General features: G+C 56.2%; 2 protein-coding genes across 2 annotated transcripts; one reads left to right on the forward strand and one right to left on the reverse strand.

Annotated features, from left to right (window-relative positions):
- Nucleotides 1-1,974: 1,974 nt before the first annotated feature.
- On the reverse strand, nt 1,975-16,859 carry AFG3L2 (AFG3 like matrix AAA peptidase subunit 2). The gene is made up of 19 exons (XM_078617611.1): nt 16,726-16,859; nt 16,180-16,353; nt 12,111-12,225; nt 11,560-11,628; nt 11,280-11,446; nt 10,792-10,944; nt 10,430-10,504; nt 9,957-10,081; nt 9,621-9,759; nt 9,166-9,300; nt 8,766-8,903; nt 8,130-8,283; nt 7,555-7,662; nt 7,029-7,154; nt 6,415-6,525; nt 5,897-6,012; nt 4,890-5,090; nt 4,186-4,380; nt 1,975-3,502 (listed from the first exon to the last, which is right to left on the reverse strand). Exons 2-19 carry the CDS (start codon nt 16,270-16,272, stop codon nt 3,248-3,250), a joined length of 2,475 nt encoding a protein of 824 aa, XP_078473737.1. The 5' UTR covers nt 16,273-16,353; nt 16,726-16,859; the 3' UTR covers nt 1,975-3,247.
- Nucleotides 16,860-16,908: 49 nt separating this feature from the next.
- Nucleotides 16,909-22,498, forward strand: NEDD8 (NEDD8 ubiquitin like modifier). The gene is made up of 4 exons (XM_078617612.1): nt 16,909-17,116; nt 20,477-20,524; nt 20,723-20,805; nt 22,068-22,498. The coding sequence occupies exons 1-4, from the start codon at nt 17,099-17,101 to the stop codon at nt 22,150-22,152; spliced, it is 234 nt and encodes a 77-aa protein (XP_078473738.1). The 5' UTR covers nt 16,909-17,098; the 3' UTR covers nt 22,153-22,498.
- Nucleotides 22,499-23,330: the final 832 nt, after the last annotated feature.

Consider the following 23,330-nt stretch of genomic DNA (forward strand, 5'->3'; position numbering starts at 1 on the left):
ATAGCGCAGGGCTCACTCCAACAACAACAACAATAGCGCAGGGCTCACTCCACAACAACAACAACAATAGAGCAGGGCTCACTCCACAACAACAACAACAATAGCGCAGGGCTCACTCCACAACAACAACAACAGGAACGCAGGGCTCACTCCACAACAACAACAACAATAGAGCAGGGCTCACTCCACAACAACAACAATAGAGCAGGGCTCACTCCACAACAACAACAACAATAGAGCAGGGCTCACTCCACAACAACAACAACAATAGTGCAGGGCTCACTCAACAACAACAACAATAGCGCAGGGCTCAACAACAACAACAACAATAGAGCAGGGCTCACTCCACAACAACAATAGTGCAGGGCTCACTCCACAACAACAACAACAATAGTGCAGGGCTCACTCCACAACAACAACAACAACAATAGAGCAGGGCTCACTCCACAACAACAATAGCGCAGGGCTCACTGAACAACAACAACAATAGCGCAGGGCTCACTGAACAACAACAACAATAGCGCAGGGCTCACTGAACAACAACAACAATAGAGCAGGGCTCACTGAACAACAACAATAGCGCAGGGCTCACTGAACAACAACAACAGAAGCTCAGGGCTCACTGAACAACAACAACATGGGCGGCAGTGCTGACACTCGTGCAAGAAGGTGCCGGGGTTCGATTCCCGACTGGGTAGGAGTTTGCATTCTCTCCCCCTGTCCCCCGGTTTCCATCGCTAAACACAAACATCCACCACGCAATGTCAACCCGGCGTCGGCCAAAGCAGCCCAAATCTGGACAAGAACCCGCCCACAACTCGATTGGGGCGAACTTGCTCCACGGAGCAACTTCGCCCCCTGCCGAGAGAGAGAGGGGGGGGGGAGCCTGGGCAGGAGCCGCCTCAGAGAGACTCGGGACTGCGAGCTCGGCTCCACAGGGCGGGCAGGCGCCATGAATAAACAATCACCAGAGGCGAGCTGGAGGTCACACAGACAGAGGTCACACAGAGATTACACAGAGGTCACACACAGATCACAGAGGTCACACACAGAGGTCACAGATCACACACACACAGAGATCACACACACAGGTCACACACACAGATCACACACAGAGGTCACACACACACAGAGGTCACACACACACAGGTCACAGATCACACACGAGGTCACACACGAGGTCACACACACAGAGGTCACACAGAGGTCACACAGAGATACGCGCGTGATAAGCGAACGCGACAGCAATGCACAGGAATATTGTATCCACCACTTCTGTGTGGAGTATTCGCGTGTAATGTGAGCTTAAGAATCAATAATAATCGATGGATCGATCGATGATGCATCTTTACGTCCCCGGTATCGAGGGGGCTGCTGGTCGCGCCCTCTCCAAGGGGCAAGGCTGCGTTCCGCTGCCTCGCGGCGTCCGTCTCGGCCTCCCTCGGCTCAGACACGAACACCCCACTGCCATTATGACTACATCGCAGCTCGGTCACTACTGCCACAACGCTCGTTTTGTATTTCATTGGATTCCCTTCACACGCGACAGCCCCGACTCTCGTGAGGAGACTGCGCCACGCGGTGGCTACGCTGCACGCGGCTGGCTGCCGAGAACCCAGCCGTGTGGAGGCAGCAGCGAGGGTTCAGACAAAGGACAAAACAATTTAGCGATCGAGGTGCAGTACCCCGACTCGCCAGGAGGCGGCGGTACAGCAAGGGGACCAATCACCATCTGTACGGGGGTAGAGTGTTGCCCCCTCGCGCGCGCGGGTTTCCTCCCAAGTGTCTCAACATCATTAAAAGATAAAATAATTTTAAATAAATATCCAATGTACCAGCAGGACCCTCCTGAAAACTTGTGTGGCTCTCCTGAGTAACTATTTTTAATATCTGGGTGTAGTTCATGTGTAGCTCATTTACATGGCCCTATTCCTTCGTGACGAAAACCAAGAACGCACTCGGCCAGACCACAGCGATTTCTCAAGTTTGTTTATTTGCGCAAAATTCAACGGCGACACTGCTAGGTGCGTACGTGGGTGTGACGGCGGCGTGCAACGCAGAACGCAGACACACAGCGCAGACACAACGCCGCTCCCCGTATATACACACAGCGTGAACTCGGTGGCGACCGCCGCTACGATAGAACGCCATTAGTAAATATTCCCCTGATAAAACTCTACACGAAACGTTAACTTCCCTGGGTTGTAGAACGCCACGGGTGAGCCAGTGATGATCGGATAGCCTAGGAAGACGGCCGGTGATTGGCCGGTGGGGGAAGGCGGGCCCAGCCTAAAAGTGACTCCGAGTGAATTTAGAACAAAGCCAAAAGGAGCAGAGAGTGCTCGATAACCGTGACACACGTGGGTTCCGTGAGCTGCCACTCAGAGTGAAATTATCATCCCGTACATTCAAGCCCAAGTGTGTCCCAATTAGTTCAGTCACACAAAGATCCCCCATGAAGCCTGAACAGACTGCTGGGGCAAGTGCTGTTGGCGAGAACCTGTGAAGGTCGGCATGGCACACAAAGGGGGTGGGTGGCCAGCACCACGCCCGGCCATCTTTGTCTTCCTTGTGGAGATGTTCACACACCGCACCAGCTACTCATTTGAAGTCGAGTCGACCTAGCGGAGGCGCAGGGCCGGTTCAGATAATCGTCACCGGTGTTGGCCACGAGCGGGAATCGAACTCGCATCGTCGGGTTCGTAGCGCAGCGCGCTGTCCGTAATACTCCCGCTCCCCAAGGTCACTCACAACCGCACACGCTCATTCTGATGTTAAATAAGTATGTCTGGAGGTTGTGGGGGGGGGGGGCATGGTTGATTACATTGCACCTACACAAGGTGACCATCACACTTACAGATCCACACAGACCACAAAGATGCTCACACTCTCACACACATACAGACCCCCCTATGTAGTCTTTGGCAGACTGCACTTGGGGCAAGTGCTGTTAGCAAGTTCCTATTCACATGCACACATAACATTACCCAGACCCACACCCCCACACACATTCACACACACGCACTTGCACACACATACTGACTCAAATCGCACACACCCATACCTAATTGCACACTCGCACTAATTCGCAAACACTCACACCCAGGACTCGCACACACACATGGGTGGCAATAGTGCACCTAAGACACCGCCCCCCCCCCCCCACGTTCCCCACATTGGGGGAGGTGGGTGGTTACCTGCACCCATCGCACGCCCCCCTCCCCACCCACACCGCCCCACCCCCCAATCACACAGGCTGCTGCACCAGCTTCCCGTCGCCGTCCGTGCCGCCCCCCGTCTCTCCGGCGGCGCCATCAGCCGGCGGCTGCCGGTCGCGGTTCCAGTCCCGGAGGCCCTCGGGCAGCGAGGTGTCCTCCTCTAGGCTGCCCGTGCCCTCCACAAACTCCTCGTACGTCGACTTCTCGGCGAACGGGCGAGGGCCCAGCAGCTCCACCATGTCCGCCTTGTTCAGCACCTCCTTCTCCAGGAGCCGCTGGGCGATCTGGGGGGAGAGAGGGCGACGGAGAGGGGGGAGAGAGAGGGGGGAGAGAGAGTGACGGAGAGGGGGGAGAGAGAGCGACGGAGAGGGGGGAGAGAGAGCGACGGGGAGGGGGGAGAGAGGGCGAAGGAGAGAGGCAGCGAGCGAGAGGGGGGAGGGAAGAGAGAGCCACGGAGACGCCACGGCAACTGTCAGACACTGCTGCTCTGAATAGCAACGGTTGGTCACCAGGACGATGATAAGCAGCCTCCCCCACGCCTTGTGAGACTGTGAGGGGTGTTTGTCCATACTTCACCATGCTGGTCACTCGCATTGGTAAAGGTGGGGGGGGGGGGGGGAGTCCAGAACAACAATAGATGTTGCAGCACTGCCCACTGCTGCCCACGACGCCTCTTACTAAACCTGTCCTTTGTGCTTGGTGGTAGCCGCCCACCCAAGCACAAACTCCTCTGAGACCCCGCACACTAGTGCGGGGTCGCCGTGCGAGACAACCCGATGAAGCGGAGGTCAACTGAAGGCCGCTGGCAAACGCCGTGGAGATTTCTGCCGAGGTTCCCAATGGAAGCCTCGTGGGCGGTCCCCTCACCGCTCCGCGCGGCTTGGTTATGCCGAGAAAACCGTGGCGGCCCGACCCGACCCGACCTTGAAGCCCAACCCGACGTGACCGGACGACCCAGTGGACTCGCCTTCTCGATGTCGTCCTTCTTGCTGGTGAGCAGCTCCATGGTGCGCACGTACGCCTTGTTGATGAGCTCGCGCACCTCCGAGTCGATGAGCCGCGCCGTCGCCTCGCTGTACGGCTTCTCCATCAGCATGTCGTCTTCCCGTGGCATCTTGAACGACACCTGCCCCACTTTCTCGTTCATCCCGAACTGCACGATCTGCACACGCACGGCGGGGGGCACCGGCGGGGAGCGGGGAGCGCCGCCACAAAGGGTTCACGGCAGAAGTAACGGCGGCGGCAACGGCGCTCCGCAATGGCGCCACGGTTAACAGCAGCGAAGAGAGCAGCGCTAGGAGCAGCAGCCTGGTGGCTCTGAGGTGAGAGCGCCGAGCTGGCACCGCTGGACTGCAACGGACAAAACCGACCAGACACCATGACGAGATAAACAATTAGATCGAGACGGAGCAAACTGCTGATGCTTGGATCAAATGGCACCCGAAATTCCCAGCATCCGTCTCGGACAACTGTGCGTAAATGCCAACAACTCGGGAGAAAGCGAATGCATCGTGGGCAGGAAAAGGGTGGAACATTGTGGATGGAAGGGAAGTACTTGTAGATAGAAGGGCATTACACTGGGTAGAACACAGCAGTGCATTGTGAGTACAAAGGTGGTGCATTGTAGGTCGGAGGAGGGCGGCAGAGTGACGGGGTGCGGCGAGCGCGTACCTGCGCGTAGGCGCTCTGCGTGACCTTGCGGAGGTCGTCCTGCGCTCCCGTCGTGATCCGGCCGAAGAAGAGCTGCTCGGCCACTCGGCCGCCCAGCGTCATGCACATGCGGTCAAAGAGCTGCTCCTGCGAGTACAGGTACTGCTCCTTGGGCAGGTACTGGGCGTAGCCCAAGCCCTTGCCCCGCGGGATGATGGACACCTGCCGTGGGGCGGAGGCAGGGGGGAGGCGATAGACAGACACACGCACGGTACGACGTAACCTTTAACACTGTTAGTGAGCAGAAGGACGGCATGGCACACGAGGAGGTGGGTGGCCAGCACCACGCCCGACCGTGTTTGTATCCCTAATGTTTACATATCACACCAGGTACTCATTTGAGGTTGAATTGACCTAGGGGAGGTCCAGGACCGGTTCAAATATTTGCCACTGATATTGGTCGTGAGCAGGAATTTAACTCGGGTCGCCGGGTTCGTCGTGAAGTGTGCTAACCACTGTACTACCACTTCCTGCAATTCATTCATGGTTATGTGTCCGCGTACACAAGCACGTATGTATGTGGAGGGAGGAGAGGTGCTCACAACAACGAGCGGAGCGCCGAGCGGCTAAAACACAGCGAGGTGGCAGAGGGGGGGCACAGGTGGGGCATCTGCCAGTCATTTCGGTCAGTCAACCCATGGCACCTGCGTCTGTCCCGTAACCTCCTGCCAGCAGAAAACCTTCCACACTCGTGTGATAGCCCCCATAGAGCACCTAGCCTGGCACAAGGGCTGCTGTGACGTAACTGCCACCTAGCGGTGAACTTGCGCCTGTTGTTGTTGCTGTGCGTGTCTACATGTGCGCAAATGCATCTTCCAGCAGCTGAAGTGTGGTTGCCCGCCAAAGGTATTTAACAGTCCTATTCACCCCTGCCTGACTGTCCACCACGACACCCACCCATGCCCCCCCCCCCCCGTGCCCACCGCCCCCCCCCCACGCCGGTGCACCTCACTCTGCCTCCCACTCACCTTGAGGAGGGGGTCGGCGTGCTCCAGGTACCACCCGGCGACGGCGTGGCCGCTCTCGTGGTACGCCACCGTGCGCTTCTCCTCCGGCTGCAGCACCTGGGTCTTCTTCTCCAGCCCTACGGGTCACAGGCGCTAGGTCAGGCACGTCTCAGGCGAATGCCAATCCAGCAATTTACGGTGTCGTTTTACTAATTTTGGCAAATTTGGACCGTGACGCCGGCAAACTGCGGCCCGCTCTTGCGAATGACGCCACGGGATCTTTAACGTCCACCGTGAGTGAAGCAGACGGCGCGTAGTAGACGTAGTGTTGTACGGTTAATACCACACCGCAGTATTAACCGGGGTGGCTTCCAGATCAGAACGGTGAGCCTTTGCACCAAGCGGCGAACACGCTCCCGCTGGGCCACGTCACCGCCCTGGCGACAACGACGATGAAACACGCACACACGCACACACGCAACATACACACAAGCGCGCACACACACACGCGCGCACACACACACACACACCCTACTCACCTCCGATGACCCGCTCGATGGCCTGCTCAAAGTGCTTCTCGCTGATCGCCTCGTTCAGGTGCCGCGCCGCAATGAGCGCCGCCTCGTTACACACATTCGCAATGTCCGCACCTGCTCGGCCAGGGTCGCGGGGTCACGGGACACGGGGTGACAGGGTCAGACAGCAGAAACTAAGGTTACGGCTCCCACAATCGTCGAGACGTCAAACCACAAGCACCCAGCAGCCAGCCGCCTCTCCCTCTGTGCCACTTCCTTTCTCAAAGATGTCGGCGATTGTGACCTTCCTTCCACTCAACAACTTTGCGACGGCTGCTCCCAGTTGCATTCAACTTGTTCTAATTGCTCGTGCAACTTAATTCGCTGTCTTCCCCGGCTTCTATGATGTTTTCAGTGAAAATTCATTCATATTCAGTCTCTGGCTTCCTCATCACATGTCCAAGAGGTTGAACCCGGACGCCTAAAGTCTGGGAAAGGCTCTTATCGCCCGCGAAGGACACTGGTGGCCAGCGACATCGTGCCGAACGACACGCGGCAACACGACCCCAACACGCGTTGGCGAACAGCCAATCGGCTTCCTGCGTCGCCACGCGGCGGGCGCGTCGCCGACCGCTGACCTGTAAAGCCGGGCGTGAGGGCGGCGAGCTTGCGGGAGATGGCGGCCTTGTCGAGCGCCAGCTCCGTCTTGAGCGGCTTCAGGTGGACCTTGAAGATGGAGGCGCGGCCTTTGATGTCCGGGGCCCCTGCAGCGAAACCGCGCGGCCTTCAGGGTGAGCGAGCGAGCGAGCGAGCGAGCCCGCCCCCACGCTTCAGGCCCCTTCCCCGGATTGCGTGACTCCCGGTAAAACAATATTAAAGCGGCAGGCATCTGTGTGCATTTCCATGTGTACGTGCGTGTGTATCAAAGTGGGCCTGGCACAGGCGCCATGGTGACATCAATGCCACTTCGTGGCGAATGGTGGGTGTTGTTGTTGTGTGTTAGTGTGCATGCATGTGTGCGTGTGTATTTTTGTGCGCATGCATGTGTGCAATTGCGTGTATACGTGCGCACGAATGCATATACGTGCGCGTATGTACGTGCGTGTGTACATGTATTTGTGCATACGCATGCACGTGTGTGCGTACACGCGTGTGCGCACGTACCGACAAAGATTTGCCGGTCGAAGCGTCCAGGCCGCAGCAGCGCGGGGTCAAGGATGTCGGGGCGGTTCGTCCCGGCCAGCACCACGACGTTGGTGGTCGTGTTGAAGCCTGCGTCCCAACGCGGAGAGACGCCGTGACAGATTCCACGAATTGTCACAGCTCGATTCAACACTCACTCATTTTTTACAATTTTCGTTGCGACCATCGGTGGAGCCTTCCAGCGGCTACAGAGACGACGTGAACTCATTCCACAGCGCACGCACGAATCGGAGTAAAATGAATCCTCACTCTCACAATGCTGAGGGAGTGCGCTCACCAATAACAACATCCTATAAGCCGCTGGTATTTGTTTAGCAGGCCTGTGCCGAGGAGCCCTAAATGGAACGAGGCCAGAACATTTAAAATTGGGGTTGAATCGCGGTTTTCATTGTTCTGGGGAACACCGCCAGGACGGCCGTTCTGACACGATGGGAACCGTCGCGGCCAGGCCCAGGGCACGCTGGGGCAGGCGCACGCTGGGTGAGACCGGGGCGCGCGGTGGCTCTGTAACCGCGGGTTGGCCGGGCCGGCAGTACCGTCCATTTCCACGAGCAGCTGGTTGAGCGTGTTCTCCTGCTCGCTCTGGCCCCCAAAGTTCCCGCGGCCGCGCTTGCGCCCGACGGCGTCGATCTCGTCGATGAAGAGGATGCACGGAGCGTTCTTCCGCGCCAGCTGGAACATGTCACGCACCTGTGGAGGCGGCAGGGTGAGTGGGGCAGAGGGGGAGAGAAGAGTGAGGGGGTGTGGGGAGGGACAGCAAACCTAGAAAAGATATGGAGCTGAGTGGACTTGCCCAAGATTGGAACCAGCAATCAAGATCAGCCTCGATGGAGGAGGCTCGTGCAGTGCGCTATTTGGCAGATGGAGGGAGCTGCCCTCCAACAACAATGGAGGGCAGACGCTCACAACAACGAGCAGAGCACAGGGCGGCTAAAATGTTGGCACAGTAGAAAGCACAGGTGGTGCATCTATCTACCAGGCATCTCAGTCAGTCAACCCGTGGCACCTGGGTCTGTCCCGTGACCTCCTGCCAGCGAGCCTTCGACACTTCACGTGGCCTCAAAGTGCACCGAGCCCGGCACAAGCGCCGTGATGACGTCTCCCCCACTTAGTGGCGAATGGTGGCTGTTGTTGCCGTATGTGGAGCGGTGCGTGCGGCTGCCCACACCCACCCTGGCGGGGCCGACCCCCACGAACATCTCGAGGAACTCGGAGCCGTTGACGGTGATGAAGGGGACGTTCGCCTCCCCCGCCGTGGCCTTGGCCAGCAGCGTCTTTCCCGTGCCGGGCGGGCCCGTCAGGATCGCTCCCTGCGACACACACACTCGCCCGCTCACCTGCCACGCTCACTCGCCCGCCACGCTCACTCGCCACTCGCTCGCCCACTCGCTGTGCTCACCAACGAACCACACTCACTCACCACGCTCACCTCTATGGACGCTCGCTCACCACACTCAAGAAACGCTCGCCCACAATGCTTCTCTTGCGGTCCTATTTGCGAGAAATGGAACCGATAATCGGCGGGGTGATCGAGGAGGCCGCCTCGAACCACGACCTCTGACCTCGCCGCACCTTGGGGATCTTGGCGCCCAGGTCCTGGTACTGCTTGGGGTGGCGCAGGAAGTTGACGAACTCCATGATCTCCACCTTCGCCTCCTCGCACCCGGCCACGTCCTTGAAGGTCACGTCAATCTCGTCGCGCATCACCTGCGCCAGGGGGGCAGCACAACACGGCGCCCGTTCGTTCGTTCGCTCGCCCGTTTGCCGACGGGGGCCGACGCGGTCGTGCCCCTTTTTCGATGGCACAACAGAGCCGAGCCACCGCGGGAACCTTACGGCACGGGTGGCTTTCCGCCGACCGTTTGCCGGATTAAAAACTTGGCTATGCCGCCTTCGCAAGCTGTCCGAATCCGGCTCGGGCCGAGCAGGGCCGGGGCCGGGGGGTAACGACGCGTGGGTCGAGCGCGACGTTGGTCGGTGCGCACAGGGGGCGTGCGGCGTGGCCGGGAGCGCATGGCGAGACCTGCCTTGGCCGTGGTCTCCCCCACGCTGAAGAGGCCGCCCATGCCACGGCCCCCACGCCGCGCACCCATGGGGCCCCGGCGCATGGAGAAGAGCAGCAGCCCGATGATGAGCACCGTGGGCAGCATGCTGAGCAGGAACGAGCTGCACGGGGGACACGGGGAGACAAGGGGTCAAGGGGGTCACGGGGGACATGGGGGGTCACGGGGAGGCACGGGGTCACAAGGGGTCACGGGGGTCACGGGGACATGGGGGGTCACGGGGGACATGGGGGGTCACGGGGGGGCACGGGGGACGCGTGTGGTGAGAGGTGAGGGGAGTGGGGGGTGGCGGGGAGGCACCCGTCGGACTGCGTGGTGTAGATGACCGAAGCGCGCTGCTCGGGCTCCAGCCCCATCTCCTGCTGCACCGTCTCCAGGTTCCGCTCAAACGTGTCCACACTGCCGATGGTGAACCACAGCTGGGCCTGTACGCACACACAAGACAAAGGCTCCATTATAGCCTTCATCGAGTATTGGGGCAAGGCCGGCACAGCACGCGCCCGGCCGCCTTTGTCTCTCTTGTGGCGATGTTTACACACTGCACCAGGCACTCATTTAAAGATGAGTCGACCTAGGGGAGGCCAAGGACCGGTGGTGGCCCAGAGCAGGAATGGAACTCAGGTGCGCTAACCGCTGCGCCGCTGCTCCCCACACAAGGGCCTGTGAAGGCCGGCACGGCGCTCTAGGGGCAGCAGGTGTCTCGCGAGGTCAAGAATCGACGCTTGTCGATGAATCGACGCAGTTTCACAGACGCAGCTCAGCACGCGACTCACCCCATCAAGACTAGCCTGGTCGGGGTGCAGGACGACTCTCACGTAGTGCTTATTCACTACCTCCAGCCGCTCCACCTGCAGGGTGGATCACAACATCACCATTAGCACCGACGTCATTGCTGTCACCATCATCGCTCATCATCGGCACTAGAACCACCAAAGTCTCAACCATCACAATGATCAAAATCCCGACTCGCGTCCACCACCACTACCAACAACACAGCCACCAACGCTGCCATCACAACCACAATCACCACCTTTGCAAACCACCATCTCCTCCACCATCGCAATAACCATCGCCACCATCACAGTTGCGACTTTCCCCCCCCCCTCCACTAGGGGTCGTTTTCATGGCGACTCACGGCGCCTTTGGCGAGGTAGAGGTTGAGGAACTCCTTCCAGCTGATCTCGCGGTAGACGTCGCGTAGGAAGAAGTAGTAGATGCCGCCGGCCCATGCCGCCGCGGTCAGGAACAGGTACGAGCGGAACTCCTTGTCGTCCCACGGGAACTCGCCCTGCCGGGTTCACGGGGGTCGCACGGAGGGTCACGGGGGTCAAAATGTCACGGGCATGCTCACTATAATCGAGCACGTTTGGTATTCGCATCATTGTTACGGCGCAAGGCTATTTGCCAACCACGTGACGTTGCACAGATGGGCGGAAATGCCACCGTGCGGATTTATCTAATTAATTGGCGAGTAATTTGTCAAATTTGGCAGCTGTTGCCGTGAAGGAGGCGGCAGGAGCAGCAAAAGAAACACTTGCCATTGTGTCGCCTTGTCGCCAGGGCAGCCGGTCTCTATGGAGACTGTTGCCAGGGTAACATGGTTCCTGTGGCAACGGCGCTCACCTTCTGCACCCTAGAGTACCACGAGTCGTCCTTGCGACCTCCACCCTTTCTTCCTCCTCCGGCGCCCCCGTCACCGTTCCCACCGCCGCCGCCGCCGCCCCCATCACCGCCGCCGCCGCCGCTGCCGCTCTTGGCTCTCCTTGCCGGCCCGGTACTGTTCTCCGCCTCTGTGTAACGGATAACGCTCATTAGTCGCCGTGACGACAGCATTAAAGGGGGTTTTCTGTGAAGTGCCCCCCATCCCCCCGTCCCATCTCTCCGACGTGTGGCACTAATGTACCGGGCTTGCTGGCCGGCGCCTTGGTCTTGCCGTCGGGTTTGTTTCCCCCCGGGAAGTATTTTTCGAACCCTGAAACGGAAGCATCGGCATCATCATGAGCAGCAGCAGCTTCAGCAGCAGCGTAGTAATCGTCATCATAATCATCATCATCCGCAGCAATTAGGATCAAACAAGATCAGCTTCAAAATACCATCCTCAGCAGGAGCAGCATCATTGTTATCATCATCATAATCAGGGTACCATCATTGTTCTCGGCAACATCGTTATAACCATCCTCAGCACCATCATCAATCACATTTATAATCTTTAGCATCCTCATCAGCGTCATGATCCTCAGCAGCAGCAACATTATAATCATCCTCTGCGGCATTATCAATAATCATTATTCCCCGTATCATTATGCTCAGCATCATCATCGGTGTTTCACTGCAGTGGCACCACCACCACCACCACACGGTGCCGCAAGCTTCTCTGTCTGGTGAACATCCCCAGCTACTGGGGTCCCAGCGATGGACAATGTGCCCCCGTGCGCGTCCCCTCGCTCTCCGCACCTTTGGGGGGACGGGAGCAGAAGCGCTCGTACGACTCCAGCACGGAGCTGCAGAGGCGCGACGCCGCAGCCGCCACGATGGGGGGGCGCAGCCCGGGGGGCCCCGCAGTGCAGAACTGGAAAGGGGAGTGCAGTGGGCGGGGGGGGTACAAAGTGGGGGGTATAGAGTGGGGGGGTACAGGGTGGGGGGGGGGGGTACAGAGTGGGGGGGGGGTACAGGGTGGGGGGGGGGTACAGAGTGGGGGGGGTTCAGGGTGGGGGGGGGGGGTACAGAGTGGGGGGGGGTACAGAGTGGGGGGGGTTGCAGAGTGGGGGGAGGGTACAGAGTGGGGGAGGGTACAGAGTGCGGGGTGGTACAGAGTGGGGGGGGGTGCAGAGTGGGGGGGGGGGGTACAGAGTGGGGGAGGGTACAGAGTGGGGGGGGTACAAGGTGAGGGGGGGGGGTACAGGGGGGGGGTACAGGGTTAGGGAGGGAGAATGAGATGCATCTATTTTGTCTGTTTTGTTAACACAACTACCCACTGACGCACGAGTCGATGTTAGTGTTTTGTTTACACGCGTGGCGCCTTTATGGCACGAATCTGCCACTCAAAGCACCATCACATAAAACTCAACATAAAATTAGAAAGATTATAAACAACGAGTTATATATTTACAAACTATCGAGTTGTTGAAAGACACCACCACCATCGCCCCTGAAACCTGAAGAGACCGTTGGGCAAGTGCTGTTGGCGAGCACCGATGAAGGCCGGGACGGCAGATGAGGAAGTGGATGGCCAGCTCCACGCCCGGCTGCCTTTGTCTCCCTCGTGGTGATGTTTACCCACCGCACCAGGCCGAGGGACCCGTTCACATATTCGGCACTGCTATTGGTCGCAGTCAGGAATCGAACTCGGCTCGCTGGGTTCGGAGCGCAGGGTTCTAACCACTGCGCCACCGCTCCCCACTGACTACCACCCAGCCACGGTATGGGGTGGCATCCAACCAGCAGTGGATTCACAAAAGGACTTGACACATCTGAAATGATGACAACGTGTCCAGCCCAAATCCTGCGTTTTCGAAAGTTTCTCGCCGGCAATGACCAATCCACTGCTGGATGAAGGCCTCCCCAAGCCGCCGCCGTCTCTTATGGTCCTGCCATGTTGCAATCCAGCTCAAGGCAGCCGGTCTCTTGGCTCCATCTCCACACTTGGATCATACTTCTAGTCTGGACGGAGACGCGCTCGGAAGCACGTCCGTCGCGGAGATGGAACGTTCAAATTAGCACGTGTGCAGGCTGGATTATTACGACATCATGAGAGATGGCGACGCCTTGGGAGGGCCTTCATCCAGCAGTGCATTGATCGCGGCTGACGATGGTGATTATGATGAAATGGACAGACAATTGTCAACATAATGTAAAATTATCAACTCTTCATTTTAAACCTCAAGAGTCGAAGTGGCGGCCTGAGATGGCTGCAGGGGCGACGTGAATCCATTTCGGACAAAATAAATTAGAGTGCACAGCCCTTGGTAAATCCACTGCTGGATGGACGCCCCTCACCCCCCCCCGTGCCCAGCCGTGGCCCCTCCCGTCACGAGGTTCAGACGCTCCTGAGCCGTGACCACAGCCGCGAGTTCTTTGTCCGCAGCCGAAACTCATTTCCCCTTCGTCAAAATGACTCAGCAAGAGTGCCGGCACGGGCTATGGCGGAGCGTTTTTGGTGCTTTTTTTATTGTATTTTTGTTTTTGGAGATTACACTTCCTAAAGTTATTTCGTATATCGCCAATAATTATCGCCAACATATAAAATAACGCGTTTCATGTCGAGAAATGAGGATGCATTGAATAAGTGTGTTTTACCATAATACATAATTGACGCTTGTAAAGCGCCTTTCATCAACTCTCGAGGCACTCTATCGATGTATATCGCCGGAAATCTCACAGGTGCATGACGAATCAAACGCAGCCAGGAGGAACAGGACGTGTGCGGTGTTTAGCCGCACGTGCGCAGTGCCAGCCAGGAGGGGAGGAGGGAGACCAAGGAGTGCAGGCTGGCGAGGTTTGCGCCGGCCCATCAGTCGGTACAGCACAAGCGGTAGAACGAGCATCGGCAACGTTCAAGAGCGGCGTGTTTACGTTGAACAATTAAACACGATTCATACCTTCATTTGAAGCTTTTGTGACTGCAGGAATCCATAGTCTTTGGTTCTTTCGGTAAAGTCACGTGGGTAGAAAAATAAAATACCGACGTGACTTTACCGAAAGAACCACAGAGTACGATTCATACCTCTTGATTTCACTATCATGTGGATAATTGATGCACTAAATAAGTTTTATGGTGCGATAACTGAGGATATACAGTGCTAAATAAGGTGTGTTAAAGGATACACTGCATTGTACAAAAACAAACACATGCGTCTTATAAACCGGTAGATGCATGTTGTGACAGATTTGTAGAACTGCATTGACGTGGGGGACACATTTGGGATGCGTTTTTACTGACGCGTCTCATCATCGGAACGATGCGGTGGCATCGCAGTCGCAAGCACGGAGAAGCGGGTAGCGAACTGCACTGCAAATTTGACTCCTGGCCACGGCTAACATATCAATTGTGATGATCCGAAACTGGTCCTGGGTCTCCTCCCCCATCCGATCTGTCCGGGTTAACGATCAGGAAAATATTTCCACACCCGGCACTCCACATCCAGGACGCCTCTCGTAAAATGTCAGTGACGTCGCCGTGCTGAAGCCAGCAACCGCCGATATCCCAACTTTGAATTCGAGTTGAAGCTCCGCGAAATACAAACTAAAACTCAACATTGTCCAAAACGTCGCCTGCTATAATTTAGTTATTTTATGCTGACAGAGTTGTTGTTGGTGTGTGCTTGTGCACCAATGCCAATGCACCATCGTCAAACAATTCGTGATCAATCCGGGTTTCTCCGAGTAGAGAGAGTTGTGTGGTCTCGGCTCAACTGCCGATGTTTAAACAAATCTCACCCGGGGTTCATTCTTGAATGACAACCTCGTTGCATCATCACGGTGATGTGCGCCCGGTTTCATCAGAGACGCGAGCACTGCCGAGCCTGACACTCGGCGCTTGGATGAATGACCAACACGCACAAGGCAGGTTTATTATTGAGTTTAATACGGAGGCTTTCGCCACCAATATCATCCATAATACAGGTTGTTTAGGTTAGATCGCGTAAATGTGTCGTTAAACCCGCCACCACCCGAAACGTCGTGCTCAGATTGTAAATGTTGTGGCTTGGCTCTCCAACACACAACCGGTTAGTGCTGTACTAGTATACTACATTATACACTACTATAGACTACAATATACACTACACACTAGTGCTGTACTAGTATACAACACTATACACTACACACTAGTGCTGGACTAGTATACTACACTATACACTACTATACACTACACACTAGTGCTGTACTAGTATACAACACTATACACTACTATACACTACACTATACACTACACACTAGTGCTGGACTAGTATACTACACTATACACTACTATACACTACACACTAGTGCTGTACTAGCATACTACACTACTATACACTACACTATACACTACACACTAGTGCTGTACTAGTGACGAATTGGCCACGTTCTGTTTACGTGACAACCCTTACTAGTTGGCTGTGTCGGGTGGTGGCGGGTTTTAACGACACATTTATATATTTACACAATCTAACCCAATAAACCCCCTCTATTATGGAGGTGTATTATTATTATTTGCATGCGTGTTTACCCAGGCAAGGCCTCAGGCGACCTCAGGCTGCTGCCACTGGGCCATGAGGTTGGCACCAGAGGACAGTGAGATTTCATAATAACGTCTCCGACAGCACCATCGAGATACATCACCAACATGGTCACTCTACTGCTGGATGAAGACCATCTCCCACGATCCATGTAACCATAGCTTGAGAAGCAAATGGGGGACGAAATAGCAAAACAAAGTTTGGCAACAGTCAACAACCCATCCTGCTTTCTGGCTCCCTCTCACGCAACAACGCTGCCCTGTGCCGGCGGCGGGGGGGGGGGGTCACGGGGGTCAAACACGAACCTCTCGCAGGGTCCCGGGGGTCGCGATGCCTCTCCGCGCTCCTCCGCGCAGGAGGCGGCAAATCCCGGCCACGGAGCCGCAGGGCCGAGCCATGGCAGCCGGGGGCGAAGCGCCAGGCCAAGCGGCGTGCTCCTCGAGGCGTCTCTAAAGGCGTCCGTCCCGGGGCCTCGGCGTCTGCGGGGTTGTAGAGGTTCCGGTGCGAGTGTTAGGGGGCTTCAGGGGTATCGGTACCATTCGGGGTCCCGGGGTTTCAGTGTTATGGTTTCTCGGCGTCTCGGGGTCTCGATGCTAAAGGGTCGCTCCGAGTCTCATTATCAGGGCCTACAGGGATGCCAGTGCGGGGTTTAGGGATCGCGGGGTCCGAGTGTTACAACTTCAGGGGTCTGGAGGTCTCCGTCTCGGGGGTCTGTCGTGGTATCAGCGTCAGGCTCTCGGGGTCTCTGGCGGTGTCTCTGGTGGGGTCTCTGTGGGTACCTGACTACCTGTCGGGGTCCCTGGGGGTCCGTGTGGGGGTCTCGGGGTCCGTGTGGGGGTCCCTGTGGGTACCTGTCGTGGTCTCGGGGTCGGTGTGGGGCCTGCGGCCTCCTCTCGCGCGCTGTCTCTCTCTCCCTGACTGACCGCACTGTCTGTCTGCACTGTCCGCGTGTCTTGCGTAAAGAAGCGGCGGCCCCACGTGACGCGCGCCCGCCGCGCTTCCCATTGGACGCGGGGTGGGGACGGGCGCGGCCAATCAGAGGCGCGGACACTGCGGCGCCGGTGACGTCACGGCGCGAGCTCTGATCACGGCCGCGCTTCTCCCCTCGCGCGATTCACGGCGACATCAGCGGCAGCAGCGGCAGCAGCAGCAGCGGCGGTAGCGGCGGTAGCGGCGTTGAGCGTGAGAGAGAGAGAGGCCGGAGCGACACCACACGAAGCCGCGATGCTCATCAAGGTCAAGGTGAGGAGCGGGGGTTGGCGACGGGGGAGGGTGGACAGGGAGCGGCACCCCGCGGAGGGAGCGCGACCCAGGCCCTTCTCAGACCTGACACTCGCCTAGTCCCGGGGACACAGAGACAAACCCAGGGACAGAGAGACAAACACAGGGACACAGAGACAAACCCAGGAGCAGAGACAAACCCAGGGACAGAGACAAACCCAGGGACAGAGAGACAAACCCAGAGACACAGAGACAAACCCAGGGACAGAGACAAACCCAGGGACAGAGACAAACCCAGGAGCAGAGACAAACCCAGGAGCAGAGACAAACCCAGGGACACAGAGACAAACCCAGGGACACAGAGACAAACCCAGGGACAGAGACAAACCCAGGGACATAGACAAACCCAGGAGCAGAGACAAACCCAGGAGCAGAGACAAACCCAGGAGCAGAGACAAACCCAGGGACACAGAGACAAACCCAGGGACACAGAGACAAACCCAGGGACAGAGACAAACCCAGGGACAGAGACAAACCCAGGAGCAGAGACAAACCCAGGAGCAGAGACAAACCCAGGGACACAGAGACAAACCCAGGGACACAGAGACAAACCCAGGGACGGAGACAAACCCAGGGACGGAGACAAACCCAGGGACGGAGACAAACCCAGGGACAGAGACAAACCCAGGGACAGAGACAAACCCAGGGACAGAGACAAACCCAGGGACATAGACAAACCCAGGGACAGAGACAAACCCAGGAGCAGAGACAAACCCAGGCACAGAGACAAACCCAGGGACAGAGACAAACCCAGGGACAGAGACAAACCCAGGGACAGAGACAAACCCAGGGACAGACAAACCCAGGGACAGAGACAAACCCAGGGACAGAGACAAACCCAGGGACAGAGACAAACCCAGGGACAGAGACAAACCCAGGGACAGAGACAAACCCAGGGACAGAGACAAACCCAGGGACAGAGACAAACCCAGGGACAGAGACAAACCCAGGGACAGAGACAAACCCAGGGACAGAGACAAACCCAGGGACAGAGACAAACCCAGGGACAGAGACAAACCCAGGGGCAGAGACAAACCCAGGGACAGAGACAAACCCAGGGACAGAGACAAACCCAGGGAGAGAGACAAACCCTGGGACAGAGACAAACCCAGGGACAGAGACAAACCCAGGGACAGAGACAAACCCAGGGACAGAGACAAACTCAGGGACAGAGACAAACTCAGGGACAGAGACAAACTCAGGGACAGTGACAAACTCAGGGACAGAGACAAACCCAGGAACAGAGACAAACCCAGGAACAGAGACAAACCCAGGGACAGAGACAAACCCAGGGACAGAGACAAACCCAGGGACAAAGACAGACCCAGGGGCAGAGAGACCCAGGGACAAAGACAAACCCATGAGCAGAGACAAACCCAGGGACAGAGACACCCAGGGACAGAGACAAACCCAGGAGCAGAGACAAACCCAGGGACACAGAGACAAACCCAGGGACGGAGACAAACCCAGGGACGGAGACAAACCCAGGGACGGAGACAAACCCAGGGACAGAGACAAACCCAGGGACAGAGACAAACCCAGGGACATAGACAAACCCAGGGACAGAGACAAACCCAGGGACAGAGACAAACCCAGGGACAGAGACAAACCCAGGGACAGAGACAAACCCAGGGACAGAGACAAACCCAGGGACAGAGACAAACCCAGGGACAGAGACAAACCCAGGGACAGAGACAAACCCAGGGGCAGAGACAAACCCAGGGACAGAGACAAACCCAGGGACAGAGACAAACCCAGGGACAGAGACAAACCCAGGGAGAGAGACAAACCCTGGGACAGAGACAAACCCAGGGACAGAGACAAACCCAGGGACAGAGACAAACTCAGGGACAGAGACAAACTCAGGGACAGAGACAAACTCAGGGACAGTGACAAACTCAGGGACAGAGACAAACCCAGGAACAGAGACAAACCCAGGAACAGAGACAAACCCAGGGACAGAGACAAACCCAGGGACAAAGACAGACCCAGGGGCAGAGAGACCCAGGGACAAAGACAAACCCATGAGCAGAGACAAACCCAGGGACAGAGACACCCAGGGACAGAGACAAACCCAGGAGCAGAGACAAGCCCAGGGACAGAGACAAGCCCAGGGACAGAGACAAGCCCAGGGACAGAGACAAACCCAGGGACAGAGACAAACCCAGGGACAGAGACAAACCCGGGGACAGAGACAAACCCGGGGACAGAGACAAACCCAGGAGCAGAGACAAACCCAGGGACAGAGACAAACCCAGGGACAGAGACAAACCCGGGGACAGAGACAAACCCGGGGACAGAGACAAACCCGGGGACAGAGACAAACCCAGGGACAGAGACAAACCCAGGGACAGAGACAAACCCAGGGACAGAGACAAACCCAGGGACAGAGACAAACCCAGGGACAGAGACAAACCCAGGCACAGAGACAAACCCAGGCACAGAGACAAACCCAGGGACAGAGACAAACCCGGGGACAGAGACAAACCCGGGGACAGAGACAAACCCAGGGACAGAGACAAACCCAGGGACAGAGACAAACCCAGGGACAGAGACAAACCCAGGGACAGAGACAAACCCAGGGACAGAGACAAACCCAGGGACAGAGACAAACCCAGGGACAGAGACAAACCCAGGGACTGTTTAACTCGGGACTTTAGAGAACCCGGGGCAGAGCGATACCCGGGGACTGAGAGACACGGGGACTGAGAGACTCCAGATCTGGGGAATCTAACACCTTAACTCTAAGACTCGAGACACTAAAGTCCATAAGAATGTGACTTTAACTCTGTAACCCCTTTACTGTTTCGACCATAAACACCTAATATACCCAAACACTCGTATCCTTCAGACCGTATCACTGAATCACTGGGATCCCTAACACTGGGACTATTAGAAACTGAGATCCCGAGATCTCTGAGACTCGGACCCCTAGAGATCTAAAGACTGTAACCCAGAGAATCCTGAGACGACATTACCCCGAGACCTTTGAGTCTCCGAAGCTAAATAAGTGGATTTTGTATGTATGTTGAATTTATTTCACACCGTACATAGCCAACCGTGTTAATCGGAGGTATGGGGGAAGGACAACAAACTAAGCACAAAAAGCAGTTGTAAATAAATAGTTTTTTTAATTTAGAAAATGTAAAATACAGAAACTTATATTGGAGCCTGCAAGAGTTTCTGACTCATAACTACAGACTCGGGGACTGCGCGCTGTGTCTCATCATGTCTCCCCGTGTCACAATGTAACACGTCTCACAATGTAACATGTCTCCCCGTGTCTCCCTGTGTCTCCCCATGTCTCCCCGTGTCTTGCAGACACTCACAGGGAAAGAGATTGAAATTGACATCGAGCCAACGGACAAGGTGCGTACTGCTCCCCGCTCTCTCCCATGTTACGCTTTGAATCGCGTGTTAGCATCAATGATTTTTTACTCGTACACGTTATGTCTGGGCGACCAGCTTCTTGAAGCTTGGTCAGACAACCCCCAAGACCAACAAGATTTGTCTTCTGAGCACTGCATCGGCCCTCTACCCCCCCTCACCTCCCGCTTAACCCCCCAGGTGGAGCGGATCAAGGAGCGCGTCGAGGAGAAGGAGGGAATCCCCCCTCCTCAGCAGCGGCTCATCTTCAGCGGCAAACAGATGTAGGAGCTCCCTTCTCTCTCCAGCCGCATGGACCTCTCTCGTTGTCTCCGTTTCACCAGACGGCGGGAACCCAGTCAGACTTCTAGTTTGGTGCCAGGACAACCAGCGGCGTCAACAGCAGTACTATCAGAATCTAGATGAATCGACGCACGAGTATACTCATGACTCACAGCAAGAAGGGACCTGGATTCGATTCTTGACTCGTGTGCCTTTCTGTGTGGAGCGTGTATGTTCTCCCCCTGTTTAGTTTGGGTTTCCTCAGTGTTCTCCGGTTTACTTCCCCATAGTTAAAAAAACATACAATGTCATTGGTCCATAATAGAGGTTTTTTGGGTTAGATCACGTAAATATATGAATGTGTCGTTAAAACCCACCACCACCCGACACAGCCAACTGGTAAGGGTTGCCACGTAAACAGAACGTGCCAATTTGTCACGTGTTAAACTAAATCGCCCCTCCTGCAAACACTTGTCAAGAGCCTACTAAAAAATAGTCTTGAGACTCATTGAGGCTTCCCTGGGTAAACAAGTGTAATGTTAATAATAGTTAGTTGTGGTGATTTGGTTCAAGGAAAGATGTGGCCCTTTGGTGATTTTTACAGTGATTTTTACAGTGAGCGTGACTTGCGAAAAGGGAAGGCGTGGTCCCTAGCCGAGTGCGGTTAGTATTTGAGTGTGGAGTGATGTCAAATGTGACAGGCGTATTTGTAAGGCTTGTGAGAGGTGTGTGTGCTAAGTGGTTGAATGCTGCATGATATTTGAGTGCCGATTAATGGTATCGGATAAAAAGGCTTAATGTAAGGCGGCAGGGGCTTCTGAATCTTGTTTGGTATAGCTTACAGAGGCCTACCCTCGTGTCAAAATTACCCTGCACGGCGGGTTCCGTGCCACAGCCTGTGCCGCCTCCCCGCCCCACAAAAGGTTTTCCTCGAGCTGAGAACAGCTGTTGTAAGATTTGTGGGAAGGGGAAATGTGGTAAATAGTTAAATGCTGACAGATTTGATATTTTAGTGTGGTAGAATTGTGTATAATGTATAGATGCTTATGAGAAGGGGAAGTGTGGTAAATGTTTTAATACTTTATTAATCTTTGTGTGGTTTGATGTATACGCTCGAGAAGATGCGAATATGCTGTTGCGTTAATTGACAAACCAATGCATTGCTGCTGCCAGTGCAGTCCTGTAATTATTACTCAAATGAGTTTCTTGCCTTCACGTTCTGCCCGAGAGCTTCCACATGCTGACCTCGTCCATTTCCTCGTAGGAACGATGAGAAGACGGCCGCCGACTACAAAATCCAGGGCGGCTCCGTGCTGCACCTCGTGCTGGCGCTAAGGGGCGGCGTCTGATGGCGCCGCCGCCATCGCACCCCTCCCCGCCTGCTGCTGGTGGTCCCAACCCCACCCGGACCCATTGACCTCAACCCATGCCGATGCATGCCACCCACCTCGGTTGCGATGTCCACTGCAGCCAGCGCGATTGCGTTGTCTCCCGACGCAAGGGCGACCTTCCAGCCACCTCCGCGTAGCTCCCCCCAACGTTTACGTTTGCCCCTCGCACCGCAAGGCTCGACGGCCTGCCACTCTATCAACGGCGCCCCCCCTCCGCCCCTGCCCCCCCACTTACAGTTCATTCTCTTCCCCGGTTATATTGCAGATATGTTTGTAAAAGCTCCATTAAAAGTTTGATCCTGTTGTTGTTGACGCCCGTGTGTGCATCTGTGGCATCCAGGCTGGAGCGACGGTGCAGTGGTTATCAAACTGCGCTCCTCATCCAGTGGCGTGATTCTCGCCACGGATAATATCTGTTCTGACCATCTGAACCAGCACTGGGCTTCCCTTCCAAGGTCTCTCCGAGTCATCCACCCAGAATATATTTCCACATTCAGCACACCTCTCGTGATGGCTGTGGCTATGAGTCACGGTGACAGTCGTTAATCTACCAGCAACCCGGAAAATATCCGGTGTGAAAGTCAGCCCTGGTGGTGTCACTCGGGATCCGGTGTCTAAAGGTGCTCAGGGTTGAAGCCATCACCGTCTCCCGGGCGTCACCTTGAGTCGAGTTCACAGGTCGCCTGCAACAGGCGGTACGGCTGAGGTTGGCGCAACCTCCACGCGTCGCGGTGGATAACCTAGCGGGGTTTTGCAACTGCAGGCCTCAGGCAGTGAACAAGCCGAGACGCGTGCAGGCGATACACAGATGTATACAGGGACACGCACACTCATTCAAGTACATGTGCACTTGCGAAGATCTCGTGTAGTGCAAACGGGCTGTTAGGGCAAGTGCTGTTATCGAGAACGTATTAAGGCCATCACTGCGGACACGGTGGTGTGTCTATCATGCTCAGTTGCCATTGTCTGATTATACGCAGGTTTTTTGCGCATCAGTGGAGTTGTGCAGATCATAGGATCTGCGATGTTTGTACCCTGGATCACACCGGATGAGAGGAGTTCTGTACTTTGCTTCCAAGTCTGTGCTCCATGCCTTCAACCCACACTGACGAGCATGGCCAAGGATGGTCAACCGA

This window comes from Lampetra planeri, chromosome 54 (genome assembly GCF_965212315.1).
Source record: "Lampetra planeri chromosome 54, kcLamPlan1.2.h2, whole genome shotgun sequence".
Taxonomy (NCBI): Eukaryota; Metazoa; Chordata; class Hyperoartia; order Petromyzontiformes; family Petromyzontidae; genus Lampetra; species Lampetra planeri.